Below are 19362 nucleotides of genomic sequence, written 5' to 3'. Positions count from 1 at the left end.
CCCCAATTCGCCCCACCGCCCCTCCCCCAGGGACAGCCCTGTCTGCAAGACTCAGATCCTAAGATCACAGAGAGGATCTCTCATATTAGGCTAATAGTGACTATGCCCAGCACTAAGGTTATAGTGAGATAAGGCCAGATCCCCCTGTTCAACCAACTGAGAAATGGCACCCACACGGTCAAAGCAACATGCCCTTGAGCTCCTGATGGATGAGTCATAGCAGGAAAGAACATTTGAGAAATAAATCATCCTGCTTTCCATCATAAGCAAAGGCACCATGTAACACAATTTCAGGTTCCCTGGGTTGTATCGCTAAGTTGCATTTTACATGGAAGCATCAGAGAGGAAACAGAGTATGCATCTTATGCTTCTGCACCATGGGTCTCTTGATTCCCTTGTCTGGGCATTACACATGGATGCTGCAGGCAAAGATGTTCTCCACTCCATCAGATTGTGTAGGCCATTCTACCCCCAAAATGTCATCCATCTGGGGGGAGCCCTTAACTTTAGATTTCTGCACTAAGTATGACCAGGATGAACCCAGCTATCAGGACTGATCTGAGACATGACAGCAACACCGCACTTACCAACCTGTGACCCAGGAAGTCCTCCCAAATGAAATAACCAATATGTGGTAAAATACAGGATTCCCTACATGAGGGTGCCATGATGCCTCTCCAAGTCAGTAACCAGAAAAAAATCCCCAGAGGGCCCCACAAGCTTTTTTTCTCTATTAGAAGTAGGAGTTTGTTTGTTGGGTTTTTTTAAATCATCTTCTGTTGAGATAACAGCAAAGCCGTCAGCATGGGTGCATCTAAGAACATCCCAAGTATTTTACTTTCAATCTCTCTTCTTTTTCCCAGCTAGACCGCTGCAAATAACACAATCCAGATTTTCCATACTGAAGCATACCAGGGCTTATATTTAGAAATAAGAGGCCAAGTTCTGATGCCTTTCCACAGTCTGCTCAGATAAAGATGGAGTGAGGATCTCTGGACTTAGCCTGACCTCTCTCTAAAAAATGCTCCCAGAGAAGAACAGGGTGGCATTGTAACTCAGTCACAGCAAAATGAAGTGGCACAAAGTCCTTTAGCTAACAGTAAAAGTCTGGGGATATCCCCAGAAATTATACCTTGTCCTTGTGTAAGGATATGCATTCCAGGACTCCTCTTCAACTCTTAATGCTGCCTTTGGCAGGATAGACCTGAACCAACTGGGTATGTGCATACCAATATGATATACTTTATGTGTATACTGCCCATTGCCACCTGGACCATCCATATACGGTCTGTTCTCCAGGATCTCCACTCCACTGCCTTCTCCACTTGTCTCCTCTCTGCTTTTTTTCTGAAAGGCAAACACAGCCACTGTTTTTCATGTGTCACATTTTACGTACTGTGTTCTCACACAGTATTTAAACAGGGGAATCAGCAGTTTTCATATGTAATTGCCGTTCAACAGAAGTCGTTAACCACAGATTACAAATGACTATTCATCCTTTGTTCCTGCGTTGGCCAGAAGGGTGGTCTATTGGAAACCCACACAGGCCAGAAAGCCTAGATCCAGACACTTCCCTGAAACTGCAAAGAAAGGTTGGGCGGGGGGGTGGGTAAACAGAATTAAAACGTTACTGAGAAAATGCTAAAAAATATAGTTAGTACATTGCTTTGTAGAGTTGGAAGACAATACAGGACCCCACACAAGGTGGCTACATAGGTACATAGCTGGTGTACATTAATGAAATCCAAGACATGCTGTTAGTCATGCAGCCTATAATAGCCAAGAGTAAAGTGGTTAAGAGGTTTCAACGTGACATTATGGGAAGAAGAGAAACAAGACCTGCGTATAGTAAATGCATCAGCACGGAGCTGTATGGTTGTAAGACATTCTTAGACACTGGATTTACCATGCAGTGTACAATTGCTGGGGTGGGGGGCATTCAATAGCATTAGCAGTCTTTGCATGTCCATGGGTGACAGGGGGAGCTCAGCCCATCCTCTCACTCTCACTTCTTGTGGGTGGTCTTGGCTGGCTGTCTTCATGCTGGTAGTAGCCCATAATGTGCTTGATGTACATGTCCCTTGACCACTGGATGGTATCAAATACCACGAGATGCCTCATTGGTTTTGAGTAGCAGTGGGGTACTCTGCAGACTCAGAGGATGCTCTCAATGCTTGGGAGAGCATCCTGTCTATTTGTGTTACCCAAATGCCTTGGGCCCTAAGGCCCACCCGACTAACTAGTGCCGCCTACGGTGTGGGGCCAGTAAATGAATAGCACAATAAAATGCTTAGGAGAACTAAGGCAAAAACAGGATAGGAGTGTCGTGTGAGTCAAAGGGTCAAAACGTGGAAATAAGTGCGCCTGAGGGGGACACCGAGCAGAGCCCCCCGGCCCGCATCCACTGGTCCTCAAAGGCATCCAAGGAGCCGGTGGACACTGCTCACTAGTGCTCTGCCTGGAAACGTGCACGGACAAGTGACAGAAAAGCAGCCCTGCAGTTCCTGGGCACCTTTCCAGCCAGAGCATCCTTCCTGGTCACGTACAGGGCCTGGTTGGCCAAGGCCAGGAGGAGGCTGACCAGGAGGTCCCGGGACTTGGTGGGGCTGTGAACAGGATGCTCAAAAATAAAAAGGTGGGGATGGGGGTGAAGTTCAACCAGAACCTCAGGAGGAGGTTCTCCCTTCTTCTGCAGAAGGGGCAGGAGACCAGGAAGTTTGCCACACGCACGTCCGTGGCGACGGCTCCACGGAGGAGCCGCCAGAGGAGGTCCCCAGTGGCTCGTGGGATGAGGACAGGGATGAGGTACAGATTCAGCCACTGGGGTGCCCCAGCTACGCTCTCGCCAAGCAGGTCCTGCCACTTGGTGTCTGGGCGGGACGCGAGGGTGGTGGGAGAGCATCCTGACAGCCAGCTCAGAATAGGCCAAACCATAGTTTTGCTGTTCAGTAGGCTGAAGTTTGGATCCAGATCTCACCTGATATTGCACCACAAATGCTTCTGTACTACCTGAAGTACTGATAGTGGGGTTTTAACAACGTCGATGCATTTTTGCAGTCAGACAGAGTGAACGATCAACAAGTATTTAGTGCTATATATCATAGGACTACACGCTACATTTTCTGACCCATACGTTGTGGAGTTTTGGGGGGTTGTACTGTTGGTCTGCAGATGCTTCCTCAGCTGACAAAGGGTTTGTGCCCAAAAACTTGCAAAGAAGATATTTTCCAATTATTTGAGTTGGTCTAATAAAAGATAGCAAATTTACCCAAACAACCTTGTCTGCCTATGTCCTTAGACCAACATGGCTACAACCTACGCCCCTGAAACGTTTGAGAGCATGGCACTTTGGCAATTGAAAACAACTTGGGTTTTCATGTACGAACCAACTGTAAAAAGATATTGTAATAATGACCTTTTCTTTCTGGCAGGAGAACAAAAGGAAAGGAAACATGCTTTAACCAAACGCAATTAATAAGTTGAAAAAAAAGATCAGAATCTCTTTGTTCAAGGATAAGATAAGCAACATAGCTATTTAAAACAAAACAAAAAGGCTATTTGGTTTCAAAAGCAATTCTTGAAACATGTTAATGCTCCCTGACATGAGCAAAAAAAAAAAATCTAAATACAAAAGAGGGTTTTTTTTGTGAATGGCAATAGTGCAGATTAGAGAAGTAAATTTTGAAGAAGTGCCTGCAGTGCCTTAAACATACTTCTTCTTAGAACAACGTACTGTCTTTCAGTCCTTTTGTAAGCAGCAACCAAACTCTGTACAAATATTTATGGGAAAACACTAAATAATCTTGATGACCCAAAAAGTTGGCGAATCCAAGGGTCTAAGAAAAAAGGCAGGCACCCAGCAGGACTAGCAAATGTGTCAGACAGAATAACAGTAAAGCATCTACTCTAAACAACTGATACAAATTATGGAGCTCTAGAATTTCACTGCAAGGCAGAAGTACACGGCAACCAGAAGAAGGGGAAATAGGGATATAATTTAGTACCAAATTGTTGGCTGGATGAAGATCTACCACTCTGGAGGGCAAAGTGCCCTCAACATTCATCCAAATCAACAGTGCAGTCTGGAGAGTATCTTCAGCACTGGGTAGGATCAACCCTCCTGTGGCTGCTGTAGACAGAGAACAGACAGATTTACGGATGGACAGTTGCATTCTGTTTGGATACCAAAATGCTGGCTGTTTAGCCTGGCTTTATATTTGAAGCTGATACTACAATGGATTAAAAAAAAAAAATCCCTCTGCTTTGTTCTTGATAATGGCACTGTAATTCCATACAGGTTATTTCAAAGCTTCAATCAAGTTGAGTCTGAGCACAGTAACTCTGTTTTTGCCTTTCTGTTAATGGCTTCTCATTTCCCTTGTAATGTTTAAGAGGCTTATCTAGTGGGCCAGCCACTTTCACTGCCCTGGTTATGAGCTCAAAGGCCCAGCACCTGCACTTTAGCTGACTAAACTCCCACGAACGGATCGGCATGTGAGGCATTAATGGATTGTCTATGGAGACATCCTTCACAGCAGCATGGGCCCTTCCAGAAAAAAGCCAACTCCACCTCACCTCCGAGCCAGTCACACAGGATGGAACTGGGCCCAGTCATTGGGATGGCCGAACAGCCCCGTTTATTTTTTTCTTGCTGCATTTACAATGTCATCTACATGAAGTTCGGGAAAGGAGGGGAAAACTGAGTGTAACTCTCTGGAGCTCCACCCATTGGAGAAGCTAAAATGCAATGTACAGGTTTTCATAGTTTCAAACTTGTTAGGGGCTGGAAGAGACCTTACAGATCATTGGGACAATGATCATTGGGATCATTGGGACTCCCGGCACTTGTGCAGGGAAGACTGCTGGGAGCAGGTGACCCCAGCAAGGTGGGCGTCGAGACGCTACTGTGATCTCACAAGTGCCATTGTTCAGACATACTCTGGGGCCAGGCGGATTCAAAACACCGAACGACAGGCGTACACCCAAAGCTCCAGCTTCAAGAACAAAAAACACCAGCACGCAAGAAGATGATTCCTCACGGCTGCAGGGAAGAAGCTGGCTCCTCACAACCATAAACCTACCCTTTTGGCTGACACAGGCTCCGTCCTATTCCAGGGGTAGGCAACGTTTTTTGGCCGGAGTGCCAAAAAAAACACAATGTCCATCTTGGAAGGTGCCGGAGCGCCAACATGCCGGAGCCCAGAGCAGCTGTTTGCAGCCTCCCAGCTGCAGCTGGCCCATGGAGCCCGGTCTGCTGCCAGCACAGCTTGCAGCCTCCCAGCACCTGCTGGGAGCAGCCTGGGCTCCTTTCATGGCTGGCAGCAGCTGCCTAGAGCTTGGGCTGGCAGTGGCGTGCCAAGCAAAATGGCCTTGCATGCCACGCTCGGCATGTGTGCCGGGGGTTGCTGACCCCTGTACTACACTCTCTCTAAGTGGGATTCAGGTGCTAAGCAAACCACCCTCTAGCCTTGTGACTCCATGGCTCAGATGAGGGACAAGGAAGGGAGAAGGTGGAAATGCAACTCCTCTCCCAAAGGTCACCCAGTCCCTTGCTTTTCGCACCAAATTAGATGCCACTAACAGCAGATTGTGCAGATCTACAAGCCTCCCTCTCCTTTCTGGCACCTGCTGAAAGCAATTAAATAGTTAATGCTGACATTTCAAATATCGGTGCTAGACGTATGAGCAGGAACCCCCGCTTCCGTGAGCAAGCAGCAAAGCCACTGCTTTGGACTAAATATGCAGGTAGTGGGACATCAAGGCATTCACTCTGTTCACCTTTCTTGCCTGGTCGTATAAGGGCTAGAGCAGTGGTTTTCAACCTGAGGCCTGCAGACCCCTGGGGGTCCACAGACTATGTCTAAGGGGTCGGCCAAAGATGACTAGAATCAATCAAAAGTATGTGAATGCCCACATTTACAATTCAAAGGGGTCCACACTGCCATTCAAAATTTCCAAAAGGGACCGCACCTCCTTTCAAACGTTTTTAAGGATCCACAAATGAAACAAGGTTGAAAACCAATGGGCTGGAGACGTCTATTTATGTAGTGAAGTGAAAGCTAAGGGGAGATTCTAGCAAGCCCTAAATAAATCCCAAGTCACTGACCCAGCTCAGTAAGAAGCCTGAACTGCTGCCTGCTTCAGCAGCTCCCTCTGCCACAGGTCTCTCCACTCCCAACATACAAAATGAACACCCTGGCAGAAGTAATGGCCAGGCCTCTAGCTGGAAGCGTTTCTGCTAAAGAAATATTTATTTAGCACCTTCCAAGCCTCTGTAAATGTTCCAATTCAGTCCCAAATGGGGCTGATGATTTCTCTGGCAGGAAGAAGTCTCCTGCTCTTCAGACTGTCTAGAGATGGATTTCACTTGTCTTACAACACAAGGCAACACTCTCCACAAACAAGGGGCCATATCCAGGCCTGGGTCACTGGTAGTTCCATCAGGGATGAAGCTGGGCCAGAATAGTCACTCAAACACAGTTAAATGATGATGAACAGTTTGCCAAAAACACACCGGACATGAAGAAGACTTCCTGCCTGCTTCAAAGCCTAACATATCACAATCATCACAACATGCAGCTAATGCAAAATTGTCAATTTTTTCTTTGTAATAGTCATTTGCATTGAAGCAAGGTGTTTCAAGTGTAACCCAGTTAGGGCCCTGTGATCTTGGCTGATTTTATGGAAGAAAAATACAACAGCATCAATACTACTGCCTCAGCTCTGAAGGAGCCCTCCAAGTAATACTGCCAGCAAGCCAACACCTTCCTCCACTACAGTCATTCTCAAGGCCCGTCTCCAGCCAGCTGTACGGGATGCCCCTAGACCGGTTTGCGATTCCAGGTTTGGTGCCTGTGAGCAAGGTGCACTCGGGGGTGGTGCTGAGGACGAGAGACCAGCAGCAGGGCAGAAAGCTGGTTGCAAAACTATGGTGCAGAACACAGGAGAGAAGGGAAACTACTTAAAAAGGCTCTGAGCTAAGCCCGAAGACAGCTCAAGAGCAGTAAAAGCACTGCAGCAAGGGAATGCATGCAGGCATGTACTCTGTCTGAATCTATTTCTTCTGCTACCTAAGGTGAAGGAGTTCACTTCAGTCAGGGCTCAGGGTGCTGTCTGGGCTCTGCACAGTCCGGCCAGGCCAAGGGCAAATACCAACACTAGTAAACACAAGTGAGCACCCAGCTGAGGCTGCTCGGCATGCTTCTATACTTTCCCTTAGATCAGCGGTTCCCAACCTGTGGTATGGGTACCACCAGTGGTACACAGACAACCTGTCGGTGGTACGCATGAACAGATTTATTATAATTACTTTATATGACAAAAATTTGCATGGCTTGGGAAGGACTCAACGGATTGGGTTGAGCTGTGAATTGCTCAACTGTCCAACTGTTTCTAACAAATGAACCACCATATACAAGAGAAAGGAAACGGCGTCAATAGCATGCTCCGGGATGGCCGGGGAGATGAAGTGCACCTGAGTCCTATCTGCAAAGTTCAGGTTCGACTGCATTGTTAGTTCAGGGAACGAAAGCAACTTGATTTCCCACTGTGTGGTCTGCCCGTGTCTGTTGTGACACTGCTATATTCTGAAGAGATGTTTGTAACGTGGAACCCATCTGTAAACAACAATTAAAAAATAACCACTGATTAGGAAAATGTTTGGCTCGAGCAGTATCTGGCAAGCCTTCCCCACTAACAGTCTGGTTGCTGAGAACTGCAGATGTGCTGGCATTTAAGGTTTAAGCTTTTCAGGACTTGTGTCCTTACAAAATTCAAGATTTTAATGGTTTGCCAGCTTCATTACTCGTTGGTACCAATTGCTAACATTTTATCTCTCTATAAACATCTAAGGAAAGGTTTCCAACAAATGCAAATAGCAGCTAACAGCCTTTATATGCAAGTTCATCTAAGCCATAATCGCGGTAAACGCTTTTATATTGTATTACAACAGGAAATCCAGTCATCCCTTTAGGACTCACTCTCTCTCTTCTGCTGATGACACTCCATGTTCCAATAGCTTTCCAGGACAGATGGTGACATAGATCCCTTCCAGCTAAAGTAATAGCATTAAATTACTCGTAACAGGGAACCCAGAGAAGCAGATGCACCATGATTAGCAAGAATTCCAGTTACTTAAAGGCTTCTATTAAAATCAATCTCTTGGCACAGCACCATAAACACAGGACACAATACACGACCTCACAATAACAATTATGGAATGAATAATTCTGATGAATGTCATTTAAATATTGGGCAAACCTGACCCCATTTGCCATCAGTCCTTTGCAACAGAAAAATCAAGGCCCCTACATAAAACATTTCCACTAATAAAGACAGGTTGAGTGGCTAGCTTAAAGATATTCTATCCACTCCCCAAATTAAAAACTGTATCTCCCTACCAGCTAATGGCAGGGGGTGAATTCTTGCAAACCTTTGCTTAGGCAAGCGCGCTCACTGGAGCACAATGAGTCGAGGCTGGCTGAATGCAGCTTTCGCATCTGTTTCCAGCGGGTTGCATTTTGCTAACAGGTATGGCAACTGTTGGGCTCAGAAACCTCAATAGCATGAAAAAGTCACAGAATTTGCTGTGTGAACATTTACCAGGGTTTTTTGCAGAACAACAACTGAAGATAAGATAAACTGGTTGCAATACACCTTTTCCTGCCTGGGGGGTATCAGACAGCCTCGCACTGGAAGCAAACCCTTGGGCAGGTAAACTTTCCACTTGGCATTTTTGTGTTGCGTCTCCACTCCCAGCAGGGGTGGGCACTACCCCAGCATCGAGACTGATCTGGGTTCTACTCCCACCTTTACCACTGACTTGCTGTATGGCATTCAGCAAGTCACAGAGCCTCACTGTACATCTGCTTTTACAGGCATTAAGTGTACTGTGTGCTGGCCTGAAGCCAGACCAAGACGCATCCGTGCTACTGGCATGTGACAGGTGGAGTTCTTCTCTACTGGCTTGCTTAGGGAAAAAAGTCAAATAATGGGCAGAAGTTCACAACCTCTCCATCATTGAGCAATAGCTTCTTTAGCCTGGAATAGATCACTGCAGGTGTTAAGGTGCAGTGAGATTTCCCCACAGTACGGGAGAGGCTGACACTGTCTGTTAGGAAAGGCTGAAGGCTGTACCTACTCCTGTACCTATTCTCTCTCATCACCCAGGTAGGGAAGGAGTTGAGCTGAGTGCCACTGATGCATCCAGCGTACCAAGTTGAGCTCATGAGGGAGCATAGTCCTTGCTCTCCCGCCCTGTCCGCAAGCTGTTCTCGAGGGCATATGTAGCTGAATGATTAAATAGGACGCCAATTCCTCTTTGCCCCAGAAACCATGACACAGGATTTGCAATAAAACTTATGATTCCATTAAGTTAGCAATTTGGAGCTTTTACATCTTGGCAGAAGTTTTCCTTGGATGCTTCACTACAACCCTCGGCTTCAATGGAAAAAGCAGCATCCTGCATTTAAAGAGTGTGGCATCTGCTACATCTCCTCGTTGTAGGTTGTACTCTAGGTGCAGGAGTGCTGTTTTAGCCAAGTGCAACGAGCTCAGGTAATCAGAGCATTAAAAAAGCAGTCACAGCACCATCCTAACCAGGCTGCCCTCTGCTTCCCAGTGCAGTCTGCATAGTTCGCTGCTGCTGTACCAACCAGCAGGCCAGGCTTGTTCACAGCCCACTCCTGCAGTCCAGAGCTGGGGAGGTAACATGTTACAATACACAGGCAAGAAGAAGAAATCAATGATGTTTCTTTGCTACCACTGCTCAGAAACAAGAGCTTCTCATCTCTCTTCAAAGGCAAAGAAAAGTCAAAGGCGCTCACTGCTCAGGAAGGGGCCTATTTGGGTGGGTTTCTGGACTGGCACACATCACTGCTGCACCTGGAAGTTGAGAGAGGTTCAACATAATCATGCCTGGATCATCTCACACACTGTATCAGCATTTCCCCTGGATGTGTGGCAGGGTGCAAAGACCCATTCATGATTCAGAAAGAAGCCCTTGCCAATGACTACACCTCACTCAGATGGGGTAGAAGGGATATACTCAGGAGTAGCAAAGGTTAGGTAGCTGGGAGTGCTGGCACTGCTGAAAGACCTTTCCTGGATGGGAGGCTACAGACACTGCCAGAGAGCCTGCAGGAGCAGATCACATCCAACTGCCAGGGAAGGAGGCAGATGGTTTATTCTCTATACTGCTTCTGGGATCTCTGAGATACAGTCTAACTTTGGGACCCCAAGCACAGGAATCCTCCTTGGGTTTTTTTGTTCCTTTTAAAAGGCCTTCTCAGCAAGGGATGAGCTAAGAGTGCCCACTATTCATGTGGAAGGGAACCTGGGCTCCATTGTAAAATGCCTATTCCAAAAGGACCTCAATAGCAGTAGATCACTGATAACTGTACTTCAACCCAGCAAGCGCCTTTCAGGCTATTATGCTCCAGCCTTGTTGAACAGCTTGTTATTCTACAACCCTGACAGCAATTTTCTGCAGATTCTCATTTCTAGTCATACTGAGGTCCATTACTGGTTTCCTACAAAGTCCTTCTCCTCAAGGCTCAAAATTGGACCCTTGCCTCCCATCAACAGGGTCAGACAGGACAGTCACATCATAGCCACCTGTTTAGACCTGGAGGCAGAAAGAGATCTTGCAGCTTCCTTATTGCTTTATGACACAGCCTTCCTGTGCAACTCCAGATGCCAAGGGCACAATAAAATATACACCTTATAAAATAAGGCTGTCATACTTTCAGTCCTAAGATATCACAGTACATTCCAGATATTTTATTGTGTCACAGTATCTCCAAGAAATAAGGAGGCATCATTGCTCTGATTTAACAGATGGGGAGCTGAGGCACAGCAGACTAAAACAACTCGACCAAGATCTCGCAGAGAAGCAGTGTTACACAAGCTAGAACAAAACCCAGATCTTGACTCGCAGCCCTTACCAGCAAAACTTGCTTGTCCTTCATCCATAGTTTCATAGTTTCTAGGGTCGGAAGGGACCTGGGCAGATCATCTAGTCCGACCCCCTGCCGATGTCCAACTTAAACCTTCCCTCCGCCAGCTTGTGACCGTTATTCCTGGTCACTCCTGGCAGCGCTCAGGGGAACAGGGACTCCCCCAGTGCCTGTTGATCCCCCCTGACTAGTTTATAGCAGGCCACAAGATCCCCCCATAGCCTTCTCTTCTGGAGGCTGAACAGGTTCAGGTCCCGTAACCTTTCCTCATAGGACCTGCCCTGCTGTCCCTTGATCATGCGAGTGGCCCTCCTCTGGACCCTCTCGATGCTGTCCACATCCCTCTTAAAGTTCGGCTCCCAGAACTGGATGCAGTACTCCAGCTGCGGCCTGACCAGTGTCGCATAGAGGGGGAGGATCACCTCCTTGGTCCTGCTTGAAATGCATCTGTGGATGCACGACAAGGTACAGTTGGCCTTCCTAGCTGCCTCCCCACACTGCCGAGCCATGTTCATCTTGGAGTCAATAATGACTCCAAGATCCTTTTCCACCTCCGTGCTGACAAGAGGGGAGTTCCCCAGCCTGTAGGTATGGTGCCGGTTGTTCCTCCCCAGGTGCATCACCTTGCACTTGTCTGTGTTGAACCCCATCCTGTTCTCCTCCGCCCATCCTTGTAACCTGTCCAGGTCCGACTGTAGCCTGTTGCTCCCTTCTATTGTGCCCACATCCCCCCACATCTTGGTATCATCAGCAAATTTGAACAGGGTGCTTTGCACCCCCTCATCCAAATCACTGATGAAGATGTTGAACAGGGCGGGCCCGAGGACCGAGCCCTGCGGGACCCCACTGCCCACGTCCTTCCAGGCTGAGAAGTACCCATCCACTACCACCCTCTGGGTGCGGCTCTCTAGCCAGCTGGCAACCCACTGGACTGTGTGGGTGTCTACACCACAGTCCCCCAGTTTCCTAATGAGAATGGGGTGAGAGACAGTGTCGAAAGCCTTCCGGAAGTCCAGAAAGACTATATCCACTGCTACCCCTGCATCCAATGATTTAGTGACCTGACCGTAGAAGGCCACCAGGTTGGTCTGACATGACCTGCCGCTGATGAACCTGTGCTGGTTGCCCCTGAGCATGCATTTCCCTGCTGGCCCCTCCTGGATGTGTGCCAGAATAATTTTCTCGAACAGCTTGCCCAGGATCAAGGTAAGACTGACTGGCCTATAGTTTCCCGGGTCCTCCTTCCTCCCCTTTTTGAAGATGGGAACCACGTTGGCCCTCTTCCAGTCCTCCGGCACCTCTCCAGAGCACCACGAGTGCTCATAAAGCTGCGCCAGGGGACTCGCAATGACCCTGGCCCCTTTGAAGTGAATTTAATAGTGAACTCAATTTAGCAGTGAACTCTGTGTCATACCAGCTCCAGTCTTCTGTGACCACAAAGGAGTGTGGGTCTCTGGCATTGCCTTTAAACGTGGCTTTTGATATCAAACGGGTTTCCACAAAAACTGTATTTTAGGTCACTCAATTTGCATAAGACATTTGCTTAATGAGACTTTCCAGAAGCATGCAGATGATCTGGCAATCTGTGCAGTCAGACGTACACGTCATACTATTGCGTTTTCCACTTCTCTTTCAATCTTATTCATAAGACAATATTGATAAGGGCTGCTCCTAAACAAATAAAATCATATTCAGTTGTGTTTTGCTTCCAAGATCCAACACATGCCACATTTGGACTCCAAGTGTAGCTCCAACCCTCCGGTTTATAGTGGATCTACTAGTGGAAAAATCCTGGTTTCATAATGTTTGGCTTCACTTGATTTTTTTTTTCTTTTAACTTGCTACTTCTAGTGAAGCTATTGTGCTGTAAGGAATTGTAAGAGCAGGGTAAATTGGATGCTGATAATAAATAATGTAGGCATTGTTCAAGTTTGCTCAAATATATTATGAATATAGTCTTGTTTACCATTTATAATGGTTTACAGATTACCCCTCAATCATGTCTAAATAAATTAGACAACGAGCTGACATGCTTTTGTTTCACAGTGAAATTTCCTCATGCATCACTGCAGAACATTTATAAGGTTACAGTAGCCTACTTTTTATGGCAGGGGAGAGGCTGCGTTTTATAGCTTGTGCAAAATTCAAGACAAAGGTTGATACTCCTATAGTCGATAAGCCTATAGTCCACAAATTATGAAGACGCAGACTGTTCTCCAAGAACAACAGCCAGAAGGATTCATTTGCTCCATACGGCTCTGCTTCCAGTTTGGTGACTGGATATTCTGTTTTCACTCTTGCTCAAGAATCCATCACAATGACTGCCAGATTGTTTTTTATCCCATTTGCATAACTGCACGTATGAACTTAGTGCTGGTAGAAAGTATTAAAGAGATCACTATTTTGAATGAATTTAGCCATAGAACAAGTTCACTACCACTAGGAGCACCAGGAGTGACCTGGTAACACACCATCCTAATGCTGGGAATTTATTCTTCATGGTCAATTCCACGGTTGATACACCTAGGCTACCAGCAAGGGTACCAGTACAGAAAAACAGAATCAAAGAAAAGGCAGGCTGGAAGGGACCTCCAGAGTTATCTAGTCCAACCCCTCACCTGAGGCAGGATCATCCCTATCCAAGCCATCCTATGCAAATTAACTGTCTAACTTATTTGCAGAAATAAGCGGTCAACCCTAACACAACCACAAGTCATAATACCCTACCTAACCTGCCACGAGTCCAGCAAGGGGATCATGGCAGCCAGCATCCTGCTGCTGCAAAAGTTGTTTAAAAAAAAACACTTGAGAGATCCAAGGAAGAGGGCCACAAATGGTAAGAGCCCAACGTGAAGACATTTGTATTAGGTAAACAGCTGTCCACTGGGAACCGGACGGAGACCAAATTCATCTTGCCAAATCCAGCACAAAGTCACAAGGCAGTAACAACAGCCCGTCACTAGTGACCTTGGCTAGTTTTAGACAACTCTGAAGTGGTTCTATCATAAGACAAAAAATCTGCTTTATTTACAAGTACAGTTTTGGCAAAGATATTTAAAAAGTTCCCAGATTTAAAAAAAAAAATCAGACAAAAAAATGTGATCTTTGGCCAATTTCAGTCAGGCAGGAAAACATCCTTATAGCTCACAAGAGAACAGAAAGTATTTCTCCCAATGGCTACACTATACGCGTCCTAAAGCACCCGGGAGTCAAGTATAATCACAATCTCCTACTAATTCAGCTGTGTCGTGATGTCTTTAGCCAATGGTCATTTTGGTGCTCAGAACAGCTTGCTTTCTTCCAAGCACCATCTGCCTCCCCCTGTTTAAGCTTGAGTCAATTGCACTCCAGCCGACTGCTGTCTCTTCCAGGCACATGGTACCAACATGATTCATCGATGCTAGGGTCGAAGGGACCTCGACAGATCGTCGAGTCCGACCCCCTGCCTAGGTAGAAAAGAGTGCTGGGGTCAGATGACCCCAGCCAGATGCCTATCCAGCCTTCTCTTAAAGACCCCCAAGGTAGGGGAGAGCACCACCTCCCTTGGAAGCCCAGTCCAAATTTTGGCCACCCTTACATGATGATAGAGGATGCACAAGCAGAGATGCTGACATTTAGCTAGACTGAAGAGACCCGGGTTCGATGCCTCACTTTGCCACCAACCTGATGTGTATAACCTTGGGAGAGCTGCTTTACCTCCCTGCTTCCCTACCCACCTTTTCCCTGTTGCATCTCTTTAAACTGTAGGCTTTTTGCAACAAGGACTGCTTCTCCCCATATGTTTGCACAGTGCCCAGCACCAAGGTGCCTTGATCTCATTTAGGGCTTCCCGACAGTGCAGTAATCCAAATAATCATGAGTGTCCAGACCTGTATCTAGCACTCCAAATAGGATTTAAAGTGGTCCTTGCAAAGGATTACCACTGACATCCCTGATTTATAATTAACTGTGACTGACGCATCCTATGGCATTGTCTTTTCCTTCCTCCTACACCCACTGCTATGGAGTCCCTATATAACTGAAGACTGTTATAACTAGGTCCTTTTTACTCCACATCCTTTTTATGGTTTTGCAGTGTTATACTCTATGACAGAGACAGGTCGCACACATTGATACCTCTGCCGAATACTAAACCAGCTAAAGGAAGTATTCTAGGTTCAAATTAAATCTACTCTCTCTCTCTCTCCTCCCTTTATAGCTTAAAAATTGCCTCTTCTCTCATCCTTGATAGGTGTTCAATACCTTTTTTTTTTTTAATAACTGTTGCTTGGGAAGCCAGGACAAGTAATAAGCAGAGCAGTCTGCCAGCCTCACTCATGCTTCTGGATCTATGGTGACCATACCACTTATAAACGCCAGCATCCAGGCACCACAAATAAACGGAATGATGACAGACACAAAGTTTCAGCCACAGTCACTGGGAGCCATAATTAAATGGAACCTAAAAACAGAACCCTGCTGATATAGTTATTGGAAAATACCTGAAGATCCTGCAACTAATGCACGGTTTATTTTTAATACATTTTTCCAGTGCAAAATTTTTGCTCTACAGACAATATGTACTGAGGTTGTGCGCGTGCAAATGGGTGTAATCCATTTTATCCTCAGCTGCCTTTTGCTGTGGTATGAGTCAGCCCTGTGTTTTGTTAACTACTTCTTTTTGATCATTCAAGCTGACATCTAATTCATTATGAGCAATCTGCTTTCACCACTGGCAACTTTCTGTCTGCTGAAAACAGATATCTATCAGACCAGGTATCCTTCATGGCTGACATTTACTTAGCGTACCACAGGTGCCCCTAAAATCATGGTTTTAACTAGGGAAACAAAATGTCATTTTGCCCTTAAAAATACTGAAAAAATCATTTAAACAAAATATATCTTAAACCAGGTTTTTAGAACAAGGCATCCAGTGTGCCATCAAGGACCTGGAGTATCCAATTAAAATGTAAGCATCCTAATTAGGCTGATATTGGAGGAAAAATCTTAGAGTCAAAAGGAGAAGGAGTGGGAGAGAGACTAGCTCTTGCATGCTTATTTGAGACAAGGAGACAGGGCTTTTCACTAGTACAGACAAGGTTCAGCTCTCAGTGAAAGTAGATGTCTTTGGAAACAACCAAAATCAAAGCCAGTCTCATCAATTTATCTGCAAATAATGCGTTTGCTTGGCAAGTCTGAAATACACTCCATGTGCAAACCAATTTACCTGTACTGTTGTAAAGTCACTGCACCGATCAAATTAAATGGTACTTAATAATTGTCACTATTTAACTGAGGAGCTTTTCTGCAGCACTTATCATCATAGTATTTGAGTCCATTGCTCACATTCTCAAACTTCGGCTCAGTGCAGGAGGGTTGGATGGGAAACATCGTTCTTCCATTTTACCAAACGAGGATAATGCGGCACAGAAAACAAAAGTGACCTGAATGCTGGAAATCTGTGGCAGAGCTGGGATTAGAGCCCAAGTCTCCCAGATCCAATTTCCATGCCTTGGCCACCAGGTCAACCCGTCTCTGTGGAAGTTTACAGAGGATGTGCAGGGAAGGATCTCAGACTAGTTTCATCGATGTCTAGGTACAGACCTTGCAATGAGGTAGGTAACTCTCTCATTATTCCCATTTTATAAGAATGTGAGTAGGCAGCTTAATGGACTTCCAGGTCAACTGGCAAGTCTTGGATCAAGAGTAGCACTACGGAGTCCCATCTCCCCACAGCCCTCCCCGTCTCCCCTAGGCACAAGTCATGCCTCAGTGGGGTTTATCAGTACTTCTGAGCTTTCTCCCCTACCAGCATACTGCCAGTGATCTCTGTACTCTGCAAGACAAGTCGAATTCCATGCCACATCCAGGACACAATAAAGCTGAAGGCCAGCTACCCCTCTCTTCCCTGACCTTCACATTTGATTTTCCTTGCCAGATATGATGTTTTCCATTCCCTTCAGTAATCACACCCCCTTCTCCTCCTATGGCTTATAGATGCCATAAGGTCATGCTGGCACCTATACAGCGTGCATCATGTTATAGATACAGGCAACTTTTAGCTGCAACATCTGTTTCCATGGCAATGGGACCGCATCAGCAATCCGATGGGTTTAGTTGAGGCCATCTTCAGTCAGGCTGCACACAAGTCATTTTTGTTAATAGCAAACTAAATGATGTCACCAGTAACCATGGTGCCCACAGCTGAGACCCATGCGTGCCCTTTGTACTGTAATATGCATCCTTCATGCATGATACAAAATTACTTTAATCCAATTAGTGCTGTTAAAAATATACATTTAGGGACAACATTAATACATGTTCGGCAAAGGAAGCTGACTGCGCAACGCAGAAGATCAGAACATGAAGCTTAACAAGTATATTTTGACTTCCACCTGCATCACAATGTACAGTTTGCAGAAGTCTGAAAACATTCCCTTGCTTAGGACAAAAATAAGTTGTTTGCTCATTAGTGGCTTATTTAGTAAAGGCAAAAAGACAGCTGTGTTAAAAATCCTACCTTTCTAGTGCTGATCACTTTCTGTACAGCACACAGTAACTGTTTCCATCTGGACACCTCCCACCCCAGATTATCAATGCTCAGCCAGATGTCTTACTATAAAACTTGTCCAATCTTTCCTGCTCTCCAGTCAAAATGATGAAGGAGTCTGAGGATGCCCAGAAAGAGATGGCTGTAGGGTAATGGAGTTCAAAATATACAGAGAAATAGGGCAAACCTGGCAATAAAATCACCAGAAGACACTGCTATTTTTCAGGCTGCTGTAGCAGATGGTCATATAGACACAGCGCTATTAATACGAAGATAGTCACAAGGACCAAGATGTTATCTATCGGCTATTAGGACAGAGACCATGGGCACAGACTTCTCTGCCTATGTGTATAAATGGAAACACAATCAGCCCATCAGCCCGGCTCAGCTGGACACAAGGTTGGAAGGGACCTTGGGATTTCTTCCCAGCAGTTCAGGAATCAGAAGACAGGGCTCACCCTCAAAGACATGCCAGTACAGTGCGGATGAGTAGGTTAGTGCTGGCTGCACAGCAAACAGGGAAATCAAGCACATTTAACAAGGAGCTTTTGGCAACTCAAAGAGGCTGTATAGATACAATCTTTACAAGCCAGAAGGGGTTTGCAGAAGTTAGATATCTCCTAGCTCTGAATACAGTTATGCAGCAACGTCATCCTTGGCAGTACTGTGCAACCTTTTACTAAGCTACACAACAGCCCACGGAAAGCTTGATCTGTTTATTCCCTTTGCAGAAAGGAAAACAGGCATGGAAATAAACCTAACAAGGGACTTTCTTGAAGATCATCCACTGAGACCCTGGCAGAGTTAGGATTGAAACTCAGCAGTTGTTGGCTCCTCTGTCCCAAACACAAAGATCACATTGTCTTTAAGCAACTATTAAAACACACAGAAAAATCATCCCTGAAATTTTGCTTCTGAATGAAGGGGGAAGAACGCAGAGCCTGGAATTTGCTTGTGGTTTCTGGTGTGCTGTACACAGAACGGTTATACTGTGCTAATGATGGAGGAGCTCCACTGATAGCCTCCTTCTTTATGGGGGTGACTATGGGTGGCCCTGGTCTCAGGACCTGTGCATCAGAGTGCATCTGGCTAAGTCCAGGCAAACAGTAGTCCATTATACCCATGCACCTGTAACCACGATGGTGATGAAAGAAAGAAAAGCCCTATGATCCTTCATGACTTGTCACAGCTGTTACTATTAAGGAATGACTATAATTCAGAAGATGGGGCAGGACTGATTTTTATTACCCCATTTCCTGCTCCTTTTTATCACCAGGTGATAGCTATGAGGAGCCATCTCAGTGGCTAATCCAAAAAATGTAGCTCCCTAATAATGTTTAAGATGCTAAAGGAGATGTACCCAGGATTAGCCGGGAAAGGCTGAAAGGTGAGAGAAACAAGGATGTAAGGAAGTATTTGAACAAGCAGGATACTGAAACCTTGCATTACTCCCCAAATCTTGGCTGTGCCCTAGGATGCAACTTCAGCAGTTTGATGTCCTTCTCTCTAGACCTTATTGAACACCTAGGTCCATTAAAGCACCGCTGGAGTTGATTGTCCCCTCCTGCTATGACACGGGAGAGGTCACTGGTGATGTAGTGTTCCATGCTGAAGAGTGGTGCAGAGGGGAATAACGCACAGAGGTTAATTGGAGCCAGAAACACAGAATACTGGAGCCAGGACAAACTCTCTGTCAATGGTTTAAGAAAACAAACAACCCAATGACAAGTAAAACTGTAGTTTTGGATGCTCCCTCTGAGAGCAGATTTAAGAAGCTGTGCTGGCCAAGAGCCCCAAGCAGATGAGCCAAGATATAGTTCTGACTGTTCAAGTGCCGCACTAGCAAACTCGTAAAAATATCCTCCTGCCTTGCATCAC

General features: G+C 45.9%; 1 protein-coding gene across 11 annotated transcripts in view; it reads right to left on the bottom strand.

The window, feature by feature from the left end:
• Positions 1–19362, bottom strand: part of PITPNM2 (phosphatidylinositol transfer protein membrane associated 2) — a 177835-nt gene that overhangs the window by 56689 nt on the left and 101784 nt on the right. For all 11 annotated transcript variants that reach the window (XM_025198266.1, XM_006015129.3, XM_025198257.1 and 8 more), the window contains one exon: positions 1133–1347. In XM_025198266.1, coding sequence (XP_025054051.1) covers positions 1133–1347 — 215 coding nt within the window. The remainder of the gene's footprint in view (positions 1–1132; positions 1348–19362) is intronic.

Source organism: Alligator sinensis, unplaced genomic scaffold, assembly GCF_000455745.1.
Source record: "Alligator sinensis unplaced genomic scaffold, ASM45574v1 scaffold628_2, whole genome shotgun sequence".
NCBI lineage: Eukaryota > Metazoa > Chordata > Crocodylia > Alligatoridae > Alligator > Alligator sinensis.
Note: the sequence above shows the minus strand (reverse complement) of the source record. Positions and strands in the feature narration are given on the sequence as shown.